This window comes from Chrysemys picta, chromosome 7 (genome assembly GCF_011386835.1).
Source record: "Chrysemys picta bellii isolate R12L10 chromosome 7, ASM1138683v2, whole genome shotgun sequence".
Lineage (NCBI taxonomy): Eukaryota > Metazoa > Chordata > Testudines > Emydidae > Chrysemys > Chrysemys picta.
In genome coordinates this window covers 125,912,790-125,927,481 of record NC_088797.1, presented here as the reverse complement: position 1 = coordinate 125,927,481, position 14,692 = coordinate 125,912,790, and the positions used below count along the sequence as shown (strand labels likewise).

At 58.4% G+C, this 14,692-nt stretch overlaps 1 protein-coding gene across 2 annotated transcripts in view; it reads left to right on the top strand.

Annotated features, from left to right (window-relative positions):
- The first annotated feature begins 2,102 nt into the window (after positions 1 to 2,102).
- Positions 2,103 to 14,692, top strand: part of PDZD7 (PDZ domain containing 7) — a 31,178-nt gene continuing 18,588 nt past the window's right edge. Inside the window, exons 1-5 of one of the 2 annotated variants that reach the window (XM_042845201.2) lie at positions 2,103 to 2,589; positions 6,650 to 7,136; positions 8,092 to 8,232; positions 11,583 to 11,757; positions 13,543 to 13,719. In XM_042845201.2, coding sequence (XP_042701135.2) covers positions 6,944 to 7,136; positions 8,092 to 8,232; positions 11,583 to 11,757; positions 13,543 to 13,719 — 686 coding nt within the window. In that variant the 5' untranslated portion in view covers positions 2,103 to 2,589; positions 6,650 to 6,943. Of the gene's footprint in view, positions 2,590 to 4,469; positions 5,120 to 6,649; positions 7,137 to 8,091; positions 8,233 to 11,582; positions 11,758 to 13,542; positions 13,720 to 14,692 lie in introns of those variants that run through there. The other variant, XM_024100454.3, reaches the window with a different exon arrangement.

Sequence of the window (14,692 nt, the reverse complement as noted above, 5' to 3'; positions counted from 1 at the left end):
GTCAGTGTGGCACCTACACGCACGCACAAACACCCTCTGCTTCACACACACACATTCCCACGCACGCACACGCAACGCTGGCTACGCAGACTCACACCCCGTCCGTCGCACAGATCCGTGGGCACACATACACACACAGACTGTGTGCACACAGGCACCCCCTGTCCTTCAGACATTGCACACACATGTACATACACACCCTTAAATGATACACCCCCCACACACAAACCCTACCGTTTATACACAAACTAACACACGTTGCCATGTGCACACACCCCCTCTGACTCGTGCTCACAAACACACAGTCTGATAGGTGTGGCCCTACCCTGACCCACCTGCACAGTTCTGTGTGTGCACCCATCACATTCCCAGGACACTCTCCCATATACACACTGTTGTGTGCACCCGTCCCGCCCCCACACACGCTTCACACTATCAATAGTGATTAATCACACTGCTCATCTAGAGAACTTTCCATCTGCAGATTTCAACACACTTTAAAATCTGCCAGGAATTTAGCCTCACAACTCCCGTGCGGGGTGGCTTTATGTTATCACCCTCCTTAGACAGACAGGGAAACCGAGTCACATCATGTGACTTGCGGCAGAGAAGGGCGTAGCGTCAGCCTCAATAAATCACCCCCTTTATATTGACTGCAGCTAAGACTCAGCTCTCCTAGGGCACGAGAGACCCGCTGTAATACTAAGCACCTGCTGTGTTTGTACTCTGGCTCTCGACAATCTTTTGGGTTATTTTAAGGGGGGCATAATAGCGACTTTATGTCTCTCCAGCTCTCTTCATCCTGAGTGCTAGGAGTTGCACTAGACTGGAACCTGAAGGAGCTGGCCTGATTAATCTCACACTGGAAATGCAGCTGCCTCTGGGGTGGAACCCAGCAGCCACTTCTGTACCGGCAGCTCCAAGCAACAGGCTTTAGGAGACAAAGAACACTCCAGATTAATCCCTGATTTAACTCCCTGGAGGTTAATGATTTAGACTGGTGCCCCTAATTATTTTTTAATCAATATTTGTAGCGAGGAAAATACCGAAAAATATCCCCTGGGAGGGGACTTAAGGGAAACGTCCTGATTTTATTTGAATGACTTGGTTATAGTGCAAGTGTTAGACCAAGGCACCAGAGCCCTAGGGGAAATCTGTCTTTTCTTAGTAGCAAATTCAGCTGACGATTATATTAAAGTCTATTTTAAAAGAATCATCCACGTGTGATTGTACAACAATTCGAAGCACATTCAGGCCGTCTTGCTATCTCATGGCTCAGGAACAGGCCCTTTGACCAGGCCTCATTTTCATACTTTTGGAAATCCCGGGTTGGTTTGCCTTGCTGTTTTATAATCGCCCTGAGGAAAGTTGTAACTGAAATGTACCTGGATACCCAATTATTACCTTGTGTTGCATTCCAGTGTGCTTTGTTACTGTAATGTCGCCGGGGTCAATGCTGAGCTGTGCACGCAGGTTTGTTATCAGAGGCAGAGATGAAAGTAAGCCGGTACGGTACGGTACGGCGTACCACCAAGAGCCAGTACACAGCTGACTGTACTGGCAGAGGGCAGCTTCCCCAGGCCGGCAATTTAAAAGGGCCCTGGACTCCAGGCAGCGGCCCGCACCCCTGGCCCTTTAAATTGCCGCCAGAGCTACCACTATGATGGGGCTCTGGCAGTGATTTAAAGGGCCTGGGGCTCCCAGCCACCGTTACCGCAGCCAGAGCCCCGGGCCCTTTAAATCGAGGATTTAAAGTCCCCGCCTCTTCTGGTTGAGGCACCGCCCCCTTTGAGTTGAGGCCCCGCCCCCCCGCTCAGGACCCCAACCCTGCGTACCAGTAAGTCCTTTAAGTTACTTTCACCCCGATTGTAGGGCTCACAAGTGTTAGGCTAAGGAGGCTGCTTTGTTATTGTAGGGTCGCTCACAAATATCTCAGCTGCACATGCGAGTTTGCTTCCCTGGCACCGCGCTGCTTGTGAGGGCCACGCTGGCAAGACGGCTATGTTATTGTAGGGTTGCTGACCGTTATCTAGTTGTTAAGAAGGGGGGAAAGGCAACGCCCTGACATTCTGAGAAAAACTTGTCCTTGTAATTCTGGGAACTTTGCAAACAGTTGGAAGGAGCAAAGGGACAAATAGTGCCAAGGTTGGCCCCTGAGTCCTGCCCTGCCCCCTTTACTTCCATTGACATGGAAAGCAGAATTACGAGACGCAAGGCTGCTCGGTTCAGAGACAGCAACACGGGTTTTCAGATCAGACTGGTTCCATCCAACACTTTCTCCCTGTACAATGCCAAGGGACTAACCCAGGGATTCCTGCGCTCTTGGAATGAAATTGCTGCGCCGTCTCGACTGTATTGTAAGAAGTCTGTGATCATGACGGATTTTATGGTTGTCACTTGCGTTCGTTCTCGAGCAGTGGCTCTCAACCAGGGGTACACAGAAGTCTTCAAGAGGGGACATCAACTCATCAGGAGAGTTGCCTAGTTTTATAACAGGCTACAGAAAAAGCACCAGCAAAGTCAGTACAAACCAAAATGTCATCCAGACAATGACTTGTTCATCCTGCTCTATATACTAGACACTGAAATGTAAGTACAATATTTATATTCCAATTCATTTATTTTATAATTATATGATAGAAATGGAAACGTCAGCAATTTGTCAGTAATCGTGTGCTGTTGCACTTGTGTATTTTTATGTCTGATTTTGTAAGCAAGTAGTTTTTAAGTGAGGTGAAACTTGGGGGTAAGCAAGACAAATCAGAATCCAGAAAGGGGGACAGTAGACTGGAAAAGGTGAGAGCCACTGCTCTAGAGAAATGATGATATGATATTATTTATTTGTATTTGATGGAAGGAAAGATAATCTGACGGTTAAAGCACAGGCCTGGAGATCTGGATATAATTCCTGCTTCTGACCTGATGTGTTACTTTAGGCAGGTTGCATAACTTCTTGGTGCCTCAGTTTCCCCATCTGTGCAAAGGGGGTAATGCTACTTCCCTATCTCCCAGGGGAGTTGGGAAGATAAAATCCCAACTCCCAACTGTGAGGTGCTCAGTCACTGTGGTGAATGGGACTATATCCATAGGACACATTTTTGATAGAAAGTAAAATTTTAGGTTCAAGTTTTCATTGGATCATTATAAATAAGGGGGAGGAAAAAACTATGAGAAACTGATTAGTAAAGTGGGTTCTCAGTCTTCATGCTTCATGGTACACACCAGCTGTGGTCAGGAAGAAATTGCCCCGTGGGATATTACTTAGACAGGTGCGTTGGTTTTATGCTTTTCTCCAAAGCACCAGTCAGAGACAGAGTCCCAAACTCCCTGACCTGAGACGGGCAAGCCTTGTGACAATGTCCTTGAGGCTATAACAACAGACAGACAGCCATGACTCCGGCTCAGCCCCGCATCTTGAAGGGCATTTGCTTTGCTAGTATGTGAATTAAGTTTCCACCTGACTCCTTTGCTCCTTGGCAGAGTTTGGTGCAAAAGGAGCCGATTCTGCCGGCCTGGGTAGGGGGTGCTCTGCTACTCCTAAATCAGTGGGGCTACATGAGGAGCCAGATGCCTTTCCATGGGAGTGGGGCGGGGGGGCAGGTTGCCGATGGCTTTACCAAGATCCTGGCTGTTCCAAACGGCGCAGATCTTTCACCCGTCATCCCCCACCCGGCAGCTCCTCTCCCCAGGGTATCCAATACCTGGCAGGTGCGTATCACCTGAAACCGGCCTGGTATCAAATTCGCCTCCTGGTGACAGTCACGGCCATCCCAGCAGTGAGGGAACCGCACCAACCGATGGGCAGACACCGCTTCCCCGGGTGAGAGGAGTGTCAAGGCCTCGGGCTGGGAGGTGAGGGGGCCCAGGACACCCGGGGGTGCCCTTGGCACCTTGGGAGGAGGGGATGGAATATGCCCAGTTCTCTGCATGGGAGGGACCCAGCCCCAGCTCCCGCCTCTACGCTGTTTCTTTGAGAGAGGGGGTAGAACCAAGCCACTGAGTTCAAACAGTCTCCTCTTGACTTCACCAGAGCACGGCCTAGGGTGAGCGGGGAGGAGGGAATCGCTGGGACAGAGTCCTTGGTCCAGTTCTGTGCTCCTTCCACGAGGACCTCAGGGTTCAGCCCACTCATAATAATTAGGAACAATAGGAGTGGGAACCAGGACTGGTGGGTTCTCTTCCTGGCTCTGGAGTGGGGGCTGGTGGATGAGAGCCAGGGCAAGGTGGGAGTCAGGACTCCTGGGTTCTTTTTCCCGGCTCTGGAAGGGGAGTGGTGTCCAGTGGGTGGAAGAGGGGGGACTGGGAAGCAGGACCCGTGGGTTGTGTCCCCAACTCTGCCACTGAGGTGCTGTGTAATTTTGGGCAAGTCACCCGCCCAGTTCAGCAAGGCACTTTGGCATGTGTCCCTTTGAACATCCAAGCCCGGATGGGCTTAAAGTGCCACACGTGTTTCAGTGCCGTGCCGTGCTGCCTCAGTTTCCCCACTTGTCCAACGGGGCTCACCCCCCGCGTGCCCTTTGGAAAGCGGGTTGCGATCTCGTAGGAGCGCTCGGCCTTCTTACTAAGAACAGCTGGATTGGATTTATACGGCCGAGCTCGCCGAAGTGCCAGATGCCCTGCCACAAAATACAGCCAAATTCTACCGTCCTGGGGACAGCGGAAGGAGGAGCCGGACGGGGCTTCCCAAAGGGAGGCTGGGAGGGTTTGGGGGATGGGGGGCAGCTCTGTGCCACAGGGGGCACCCCAGCAACAGGCCGTCACCTGCTGCCTTCGGTCCCCAGCCCCAGGTGACCGATGGAGTGTGACTGTCCCCGCCAGGTGGGCGTCAGAGCCATCCCGGGCCGCGGGCCCCTGGGCAGAGCCGCCCTCGCTCCGCTGCCCACCAGGGAGGGGCACCACCAGGCCCGGAGCAGGGATCCCAGCTCACCTGTCCGGCCTCTGTGCACAGACACCAGGCAAGAGTTGGCACTGACTGACTGCCAGGCTGGCCTATGGGGGCCCTGGGTCCCGGCTGGGCCGGCCTATCGGTGGGGCTGAGGGGGAGGGGGGCGGAGCAGCCTCAGGCCGGTGGCTCTGCCAGGTGAGGGGGCTGGCAGGCTGCAGAGCAACATGGAGACAGGTGAGGGGGTGGGCAGGGTGGGGGGGTCAGACTCTTCCCCCCCCCCCATTAACCCCTTCGGCCCTTTACCTGGGCCCCCGCTGCTGCTGCCCCCTCTGGCGCAAGGGGATCGGGGAGGGACCCAGCCGGGGGTCACCTGCAGACACCTGGGGGGGGAGGTTGGGGTCCAAGCCCCGCCCCCGGGATCGGGGGGGGGGGGGGCTGGGTCTGTCCAAGGTGCAGAGCCCCCCTCCCCACACTCCGATCCACGGGGGGCGCAGCGGGGCGCTGGGTGGAGGAAAGTTGCGCACGTGGAGGGTGCGGGGGGAGGGAGGGGGACATCCTGCCCCGGCCCACGCGTGTTTCCCCGGCCGGCTCCGTCCCTTCCCCCGCGGCCGGTGCCTCCCGGGCCGGCCGGCCAGCGCAGGGGCCGCATCACTTATTCATCAGGCCTGGGAGCCTGGCCTGGATTCAGGAGCCCCGGGCAGGGAAGTGTGCCGGGTTGTCTGTAAACCAGGAGACAGCCGGAGCCGGAGCCCGATCTCCCCGGCGCAGGGGCGAACCTAGAGGAGCTCCGGCAAAACCAAGGGGGTTGTTGCTGGACTGTGATCTCCCTCACCCCCGGCGGGATTCCCTTTAAATCAGCCAGGTTGGGGCTGGAAGCTGATCTCACACCGTCAAGTGTAAATCCGGATTAACTCCGGTGTAGTGCCTGGGGCTAGGGCCAGATTCTGATCTCTGCTGGGGGTGTGTAAATCTGGAGTAACTCCCCCAGAGATGTTTCCAATGTGCACCAGTGTGATTAAGGACCAAATCTGGCCTATAGCCCCTTCTGGTCTAACTGCCCTATTTATCTCATAGAGCTGGAAGGGACCCTGAAAGGTCATCAAGTCCAGCCCCCTGCCTTCACTAGCAGGACCAAGTACTGATTTTGCCCCAGTTCCCTAAGTGGCCCCCTCAAGGATTGAACTCACAACCCTGGGTTTAGGAGGCTAATGCTCAAACCACTGAGCTATCCCTCTGTCCTTTGCTTACTGGACTGCCAGTGTTGTTCCAGGTGGCAAAGACCCTAACACATGGGCTCTAGCTCGTCCCCAAGATAGTGGCTTGATACAGGAATGAGTGGGTGAATGTTGGTGTCTTGTGTTACGTAGATCCGGCCAGGCCGTCGATCGACCTGGGCCCATATGGCCTAAAAGTCTGTGGCTCTCTGGCTGCAGAGCAGAGCGAGCTTGGCAGAGCTGTTCCTCCCACTTGCCCCTGGGTCTGACTGCCCCCTGGGGATCTGATTGACCCATGAGGTGCCAGCACTGATTCCGATCCCCTCCTGCGCGGGTGGAAATCCGGAGTGACTCCGCTGGAAGCCAGTGGAAATGACTGGATCGGAGAGCTCCTCTCTGGATTTGGCCTGGGAGCTTTTCCTGCGCGTGGGGGTGTCAGCGCTGGCGGGCTGTTCCTAATGACCATTGTTGTTCACTGGTGGGGCCCTGGACCCTGGCGGTGGGGAGAGCTGTGGGGCTGATGCGGGTCCGTTTGGATTTGACGCTGCAGGCACAGGAACGGCGCCGTCGCGTGAGGCCCCCGGACGGAGCTGAGACCTGACGGGAAACGCGGCCCCGGCCCCCTTTCACGCCCACCCGGAGGAACATGTCACTGGGCTACGTCAGGCGCCCACTTCCATTGGCGGGACGAAACCCGAGCAGCCAAAATGTAACAATCCGCCCCGCCCGCCCGACGGAATCAGGCTTTCCCAGGGCAGGGGGCAGGGTCCTTCCCTGCTCCCCCGCTGAAGACGTCCCCCGAACGCCGGGGTCCCTCCATGACTAGCGGCCGCCCCGCCCCGCCATGGCACACGGTTCCGACTCTGTGCTGAGGGACGCGGCCTGCCCCACCCACTCCCGCAGCTCGGGCAGTGACGCCAGCGCGGCCACCCGCTACCTGCTGAGGAAGCAGAACCGGCTGGTGAACGGGCACCCGCGGGGCATCCGCACCTCGTCGCCCATGGGACGGGTCATTCTCATCAACTCGCCCATCGAAGGTACAGCAGCCGGGGCCTCTCTCTGCTTCCATTGCCGGGGGGGGTTCTTTTGGGGTCACCCTTCATCACCCAGATACCGATTCCCAGCCCCCTTCTCAAGCCATGGCTCGGGCAGGGCAGTGCCCCAAGGGACAACTTTGGCCCTGACAAAAGCAGGAGAGCGCCCCTGAAGTTGGCTCTTGTGTCTCCCCATCTGGTCGACCCAGGCCCCCCTTTTTATTTGACCTGGTCCCCCGAGTCTCCCCCCATCCTGGCTGGATGCAAGGGAGGTCAGGGGTGTGGGGAGGTACCAGTATGGAAAAAGCTGGGATCCACTGTCTTCGTTCCTTGCACGTGCTCCATTGGTCTGAGCAGGAGCAAAACTCTTAGCACTAAATTCATCTCCGGGGTAACGCCATTGGCTGCTGCGTGGCCTGGAGTCAGGCTCTACGCGCTTGGGCCCAGGCAGTTACGCCAGGGAAGAATGTGGCCCTTTGCGTTCAAATCCAAGCAGGGTAGGAGCTGGAGACGGGGAGCCAGGACACCTGGGTTCTATCACTGGGTGAGCCACTCCCCAACTCCTCCATGCCTCAGTTTACCTATTGTGAAATGGGAGTGATAATCCCACCTGCTGCTGTGGGGGAGGGGAGCAGGGTGTGGCGCAGTTAGTTGATCTTTGGAAAGCACTTTGCGATCCCTGGCTGTTAACACTTCTAACGGGCTTGGTGAGGACTTGACTCTGTGGGCCCGTATCGCGTATGGGAACAGGGCAATAGCCCTGTAAATGCGGTGTGAGCCCTGCAGCGGCACTCCAGAGGCCACCAGAAAGCAGCCGTGTGTCCGTAACCCAGCCTGGCCCGTTCACGTGCCTTGCTAGGCCTGGCCCGGCTCTCGCGTAAGCGGGCTGCGATGCGGGGCCTGGTGGCTGCGGAAACCACCCCGTTCTCTCCCGCGTGTTTGGGCCCTGTCCCCACAGCCACCGGCGATGAGAGCGACGTGATCAACGCCATCACGGTGGAGAAGAGCGCAGATGGGAAGCTGGGCTTCAGCGTGCGGGGCGGCTCGGAGCACGGGCTGGGCATCTTCGTCAGCAAAGTGGAGGAGGGCAGCAGCGCCGGTAAGTGGAGCTCGTCGAGGGGTGCCGTGCCCGAGGGGCCGCCTGCCGCCTCTGCCCGCCATCATGGGGAGACCACAAGTCCCAGCATGCAATGCTCCACCTTGACCCGGGCAGCCTTTGCCTTGGCTAAAGATGCAAGTGCCCTGGGGACTGTCAGCGCTCCCAAGAGGCAGCGCTCCGTCTTGGGTCCAAGCGCAGGGCTGCCCAGGGAGGCGCCGACTGAGGCATGCTGGCATTTGTAGTCTCCAAGGGGCTGCACCTCCTGGAAGGAGAAACCGGGCAGCTCCCATGTCTGGGTGGAGAGCAGGGGGCCGTGCGGGGAGTGCTGATTCCAAGTCCCGGTCTGTGGGCTCTCCTTGCACGGCAGGGGACGGTGGGCAGGTGGGGAAGGAGCAGGGGTGAGCTGGGGCAGGGATGCATCGGGGCACAGGAGGCAGAAGAAGCCTGTGTGGTGTGGCCCCGTGCCGTACAGCTGCCCCGCGCCCAGCTCAGCTTACCAGGCTGGGTGCTGTCCCACCGGTTTGTTTACTGGAGGGCTGGGAGGGTTGTGGGCTTCGTGAATCCTCTGGAAGGCTGCCCGGTCTGGGATTCCTGCAAGGTTTCCTCCCTCGCTGCACCAATCAGCCCTGCAGTGGGAGTCGGTGCCCAGGGGGGTTCCCGGGCCCAGCTTCCCGGACTGCCGGGGGAATCGGGATTCCACAAAGGTCGTGCCCGGCTGGATCCGGACAGACCCCACATTTCCGAAGTGCTGAGTTCTCTTCCGGGTCTAGTACCCGGGGGTGGGGAGCTGGGTCCTAGGGCTGGCAGAACGGGTGGGGGGAAGCAAATTGAGGGGCCTGCGGGCACTGGTGACGGGGCCTTTGGAGGAGACCCGGGCCTGGCGCAAGGAGAGAGGGGCCGCGCTCTGCCAGGCGCGGAACGTGTGGGAGGTGCAATCGGAGCGACGGCCCGATGCCGTGGGAGACCAAAGGGCTTGATGCGGCTTTGCATTAAGTCGTTCCTGCCTGGCTGCTCGCAAGGCTACCGACCCCAGACTTAACCTGCGGCTGTCCTGCCTAGCGCCGAGAGCCCCCCAGCAGACCGTGAGACTGGCCCGTGATGGAGCCAGTTTTGCCATGATGCCATAGGAGCTGCCATGGGGAACCCCACCTCTGATCGTCTGCCTGCCCCACCTCCTGCCTCCAGGGGAAGAGCCCCCAACCCGGGCTGCAGCAGAAGGGAGGCAAATGGCTCCCCAGCTCCCCAGAGGAGTTTTGGGGGAGGGGAGTGGACGGGGGAGCAGCCAACAACTTTCTCACAGGAGGGGGCAGAAAGAACCCAACAGCTCAGGGTGCCCCCACCCCTCCCTTGCAGCACCAGGCCTGGCAGGGGGAGACGCGCAGACCCTCCCCCCCGGAGGTGCCCCCCAGAGGCCAGGGGTGTGTGGGGGAAGAATTCCACAGCGGCTGGAGGAGCAGATGTGGGGCTGCAGGGAAGCCCCCCAAAAGGACTAGCTGTCGGGGTGCAGGGGCCAGAATCGTGTTCCTCAGCCTAAATCGGCAACACGAAGTGGGGACGGGGGAATGCAAACCTCCGAGGGCGGCCCAGCAAACGTACGTTAGCCTGTCACGTGATCTTGGGACTGATCTGACGGGTCGCTGCGGTCTGACTCCTACTTTTTGGGGTCAGCCACCCCGCACCGGCTCTGCGTTGGAAAGCGGGTGTTGGGGAAACTGGAGAGGAGCCACCGAGAAAACCCCCAGTACTAAGCGGCAGAACCAGGACTCATGGCTGGAGGGTCAAACCAGGCAAATTCAAATTGAAATCAGGCTGGTGTTTTTCGGTGTCTAACCCCGGGAGCAAGCTGCCAAGGGACGCAATGGGGTCTCCAGCACTTCATGTCTTCAGATCCAGCCTGGTGCCTCTTTGGAAAATGCTTTTGTCCAAATAGGATGACCAGATAGCAAATGTGAAAAATCGGGATGGGGGTGGGGAGGTAATAGGAGCCTATATAAGAAAAAGACCCCAAAATTGGGACTGTCCCTATAAAATTGGGACATCTGGTCACCCTACATCCAAACTTTTTACCTTGTGCACCTCTTACCCCTGTCTGCACACACACATCCCCGAGCCAGGACCGGGGCCGCGGCTGCGGGAGTGGGGGATATGGAGAGAGGTAAGGGGCCCACAGCTGGGGGCGGGACCAAGAGCAGAGCTGGGTGGCGCTCCTGCCCCGCCCCCCATGAAGGCTGGCCCAGGCCCCAGCCGTGCCCCACCATCCCCCACAATGTTCCTCCTTGCCCCACAGTTTGGGGACCTCTGCTTTAGTCAAATGCAAGTGATTGGCCTCAATCCAGGGGGAGCTGGGGGAGGGTCTGTGGTCTGCGCTATGCAGGAGATCTCATGGTCCCTTCTGGCCTTGAACACGTGTCGGGCTGGTTGCACTGGGGTGGGAAGTGAGGGGATCTAGGTATCTCTGTGGGGCATGGGGAGCCCTTTGCCTCACCTCCTCTGTTAACCCTTTACGGGAGGGGCGGGATCTATTCTGCAAGCACCGGAGCAATTCAGTGCGGGCAGAGGGTGGCTGTCCGAATAACACGCTGTCGTCAGAAATAACAACCCCCAGGCTCTGTTCCAGGTCCTGGCGGGTTCGGTGCTCGTTAATGGGAATTAGCTCGTCGTGGGAATTAGCTTGAGGACAGGTGATGAAAATCTGAGCCGCCTCTTTGGGCAGGGTCAAAACGTGACGCCCAGATAGCCTGGAGGAGCTTGTGTGTCTGGTCTCAGCAATGGGCCAGGGCCTTTTTCTGTGAGCCTGGAGAAAGCCTGGCCCAATGGTCAGAGCGCCAGCCTGGGAAATAGAAGCTGCGGGTTCAGTTTCCCAGTGTCTGCCACAGGCTTGCTGCATGACCTTGGCCAAGTCACTTAGCCTCTGTCTGGCAGGGGTACTTTCTACCTCGCAGGCCATTAGGGAGGCTAAATGCATTAGAGCTTGTGATACTGCAGAGATGGGGCCCAGGTAAGTACCTGAGACCCGTGGCCGTGGTCATTGCTGGTGGAAATTCGGTGCACAGCTGCACATGAGGGAAGCGGGGAGCGTGACATCAAGGAAACTGCTCTCCCCCACGCCGCACGGCCATGGCCGTCCATTCCCAGGGCTGGAGGGTGAGTTCCCACCTGATCGTTCCAGGTCGAGGTGTTTACTACAACACACCAGGTGAGATCTGGCTGCTGCTGAGCTGAGAACTTGTCGTCTCGGGGAACGTCTGGCTGGACCAGGCAGCCATCCCCCAGCTTTTAGCTCCCCCGTCCCGCGCAGCCCAGCCGCCTCCTCTCAGCCTGATCTCAGGGGTCTCCGTTTAACGTTGCAGACCTGGCCGGCCTGTGCATCGGGGACAAAATCACGGAGGTGAACAGCGTGAGCTTGGAGAGCATCACCATGGGGAGTGCCGTCAAGGTCTTGACTGGGAACAACCGGCTGCGGATGATGGTGAGACGCATGGGAAAAGTGCCAGGGATTAAATTCTCCCGAGAAAAGACCACCTGGTAAGCAGTGGCGCACTTGCTACCTACACCTTGCCGCTGTCCTCGGCCCGTCCCAGGTGCCTGACAGTGTCTGATGCGGGTGGGCCAAAGCCGGACTCCTCTGAGCAGAGCGGGAGCTCTCGGGTTCACGAGAAGCCGGGAGAGCACATTGGAATGAACTCGGGACTCGGTGTCCCATGGGGTTCATGCGCTCAGCGGTCCCCTCCGGAGGACAGGTTCGAATCCTGCATTGGGCCCTCGGAGAATTGGGTGTCCCAGGGTCATATGCTAGGCCCTTGTTTGTCCGCATCACACAGATCTGCCCGCTGGGCAGCCTGGGGTCACGGGCGGGGACCGGAATAGCGGGGGAAGGGTTGAGGAACGTTGGCAGGGGGCCGGGGGAAGATAGCGGGGGTTGTGAGCTGGGATTGAGGGGCATCGGCAGAGATGTGCAGGGAGAGCCCAGACTGGGTTAGCAGAGCTTCGTGGCGGGCTGGGCCTGAGGTGGGCTTCAGTGCCACGATGTGTAAGAGCCTAAGGTTGGCGTTCAGGGGCAGTGAGACACGAGGGCTAAAGGGTTGAGAGGTTGGTTTGTCCATTACTGGTTTTTCCAGATCTCACCCCCAACGAACCCCCAGTTCTAGGCTGGAATCAGCCTACAGAGCCTGGCTTCCTTAGCTCATGCTGTAAAGGTGCCTGTTTCTTGATCTAGAGGTCGTGGGTTTGATCCCCGCAGGGGTCTTGTGAGAAGAGGAACGCTGGATTCCTGCCAGATTCCTCGCCGTGCCTATCTCTGGGTCTGCGGGTGACTCTGCCCCCGCTGTCCTGTTAGCTGTTGGGGAGCAGAGCAGGCTTCAGGAGCTGTGCGAGGGCAGAATCTTAGGGGGGGTTGGAGACTGGGGGTGGATTTGCTCCTGAAAGTTTGGATTCTGATCCTAAACTTCCCTGATCTAGCAGAGTCCCCTGGCCTGGAAACTCATGGTCAGGCTCCCTCGGGAGAGGCGTCTGGTCAAACCTCCAGGACAGCCTCTCTCGTGGTGGCCCATCTACTGGCCAGAAGGGGGATGGGGTCCCACCATGGGAATGAAAACTTCCTCCACCTTTTCCAAACCTCCCAATATTTGCAGTTCAGGTTCCGGGCAGGTGAGATTTCCCTCTATACGTAGCATCAAAGCTAGAGGGAGGTCGAAACTGGACCCACAGATCCATGCCCCCTGCAAATCCGAGGGGGAGTCTGATTTGAACCACCAGCTCCCGCCTGCCTCTGTGGGTCTGGGGGGAGATTTTTCAAAGCTGGCAGCCAGTCCCCACTGGCGTTCGTTTGGAGTCAGGCACTTTTGACCATCTGTCTCCAAACGACCGTTTTCCAGTTCGGATGCAGCCAGCACCTCAGCAGGGGCCCAGAAGTGGCTGGAGAAAGAGCCAATCTCATGAGATTTCTGCCGTTCCCACGGGTTGTCTGACGGCATGAGATTGCCACCCTGGGGGAGCTGCTCCGTGAGGCTGCGGGGGCTGGGCTGGGCTGCGCTGGAGGTGGAGATCAACCCAGCCACGTGCGAAAAATCCACCCCCCGAGCGACGTAGTTAAGCCAACGTACGTCCCCGTGTAGACAGCGCTAGGGAAAGGGAAGAATTCTTCTGTCAACCCAGCGACTCGGGCAGGTGGATTCGCTCCGGCGAGTGGAGAACTCCTCCCCTCTGTAGCGCCTGCTGCAGCCGGGCTGCCGTAGGGTTCTCCGTGTAGACGTGCCAGAGCCAGGCCCGGGGTTTCGGCCCCCTGTTTGAATCCTGTCGCTCTGGTGGCAGGGTGGATGTCGTGAACAGGCGCCTGGTTGTGGAGAAGAGCGGCTCGACCCCGTCGGACAGCAGCTCCGAGGGCGGCGTGAGGCGCATGGTCCATCTCTACACCACCTCCGACGACTACTGTCTGGGCTTCAACATCCGCGGGGGCAAGGAGTTCGGCCTCGGCATCTACGTCTCCAGGTACGTTGGCCCCTAGCAGCTGCGCCCGGCGCCCGCTAGCGTCTCTGGGGCCTCCCCGGGCTTCCACGTCTGCGAGATAAACCAGTTACTGCTTACGGAGCCCTGGGAGATGGGGGACAGCTGGAAATCTAATTAACTGCATTACAAAGCAAGTTAGGGCCGGTACAGCCAGGGGGTGTGTGGGGTGTGGGGCCCTTTAAGACCAAGGTTTGCTGGGAATTGTAGTCTCCGGACTACATGAGAGCAAGGAGCCAGCTGACCGCTGGGATGCTCCGCCAATCAGATCACTGGATGGTGCATATCCCTAGGACGGGGGTGGAGTTAAGGCTGGGGATGGACCTATCAGTTTGCTGTCCCAGGACCCCTCTGCCCAGCATGTGAGGAGCCCCATCCCAGGTGTTTGCGGGAGCAAGCGCCTATGTAGGAGCCTGTGGGATTTTCTGGGTCCCGCTCACAGGCCGTTTCCATCCTAGCGTGGATCCCCCTGGGGATTCGTCTTCCCCTGCAGCTCTCAGGCGGGTTTGCCCTGCCCCGTCCCTAAGACCAATTCAGCAGGTTCCTCACTCCGACGTCTCCACCTTTCCAAAGCGAAGAACGAAGGGACACGTGGGAGCTCCAGGCGATATGTTCAGTGTTTACAGTCTCTCGGTCCCTTCTCCAGCAAAGCACCTCCCGGGGCCAGATTCTCGGCAGTGGCCTCTGAAATGCGATGGTTCCCACGCCGCGGGGCTGCGCGCCCGGCTTCTCTCTGAGCTTGGCAAAAATCGCCCGTGTCTGAAGGATGGTGGGCAAAGCGCTGGGGGTGAATGGAGACTCATGGAGGTTTGGTCCTGCTATGCCAGAGACCCCTTCCAGCCAAGGCCAGAGACCACCCCCCTCCTCCATCCAAGGGCAGGCCCAGCCCCATCCAAGCCAGGGAACGTGGGGCAAGGAGCAGCGGCCAGGCACTCAGCTAGGGGCCAGCCACTCAGCC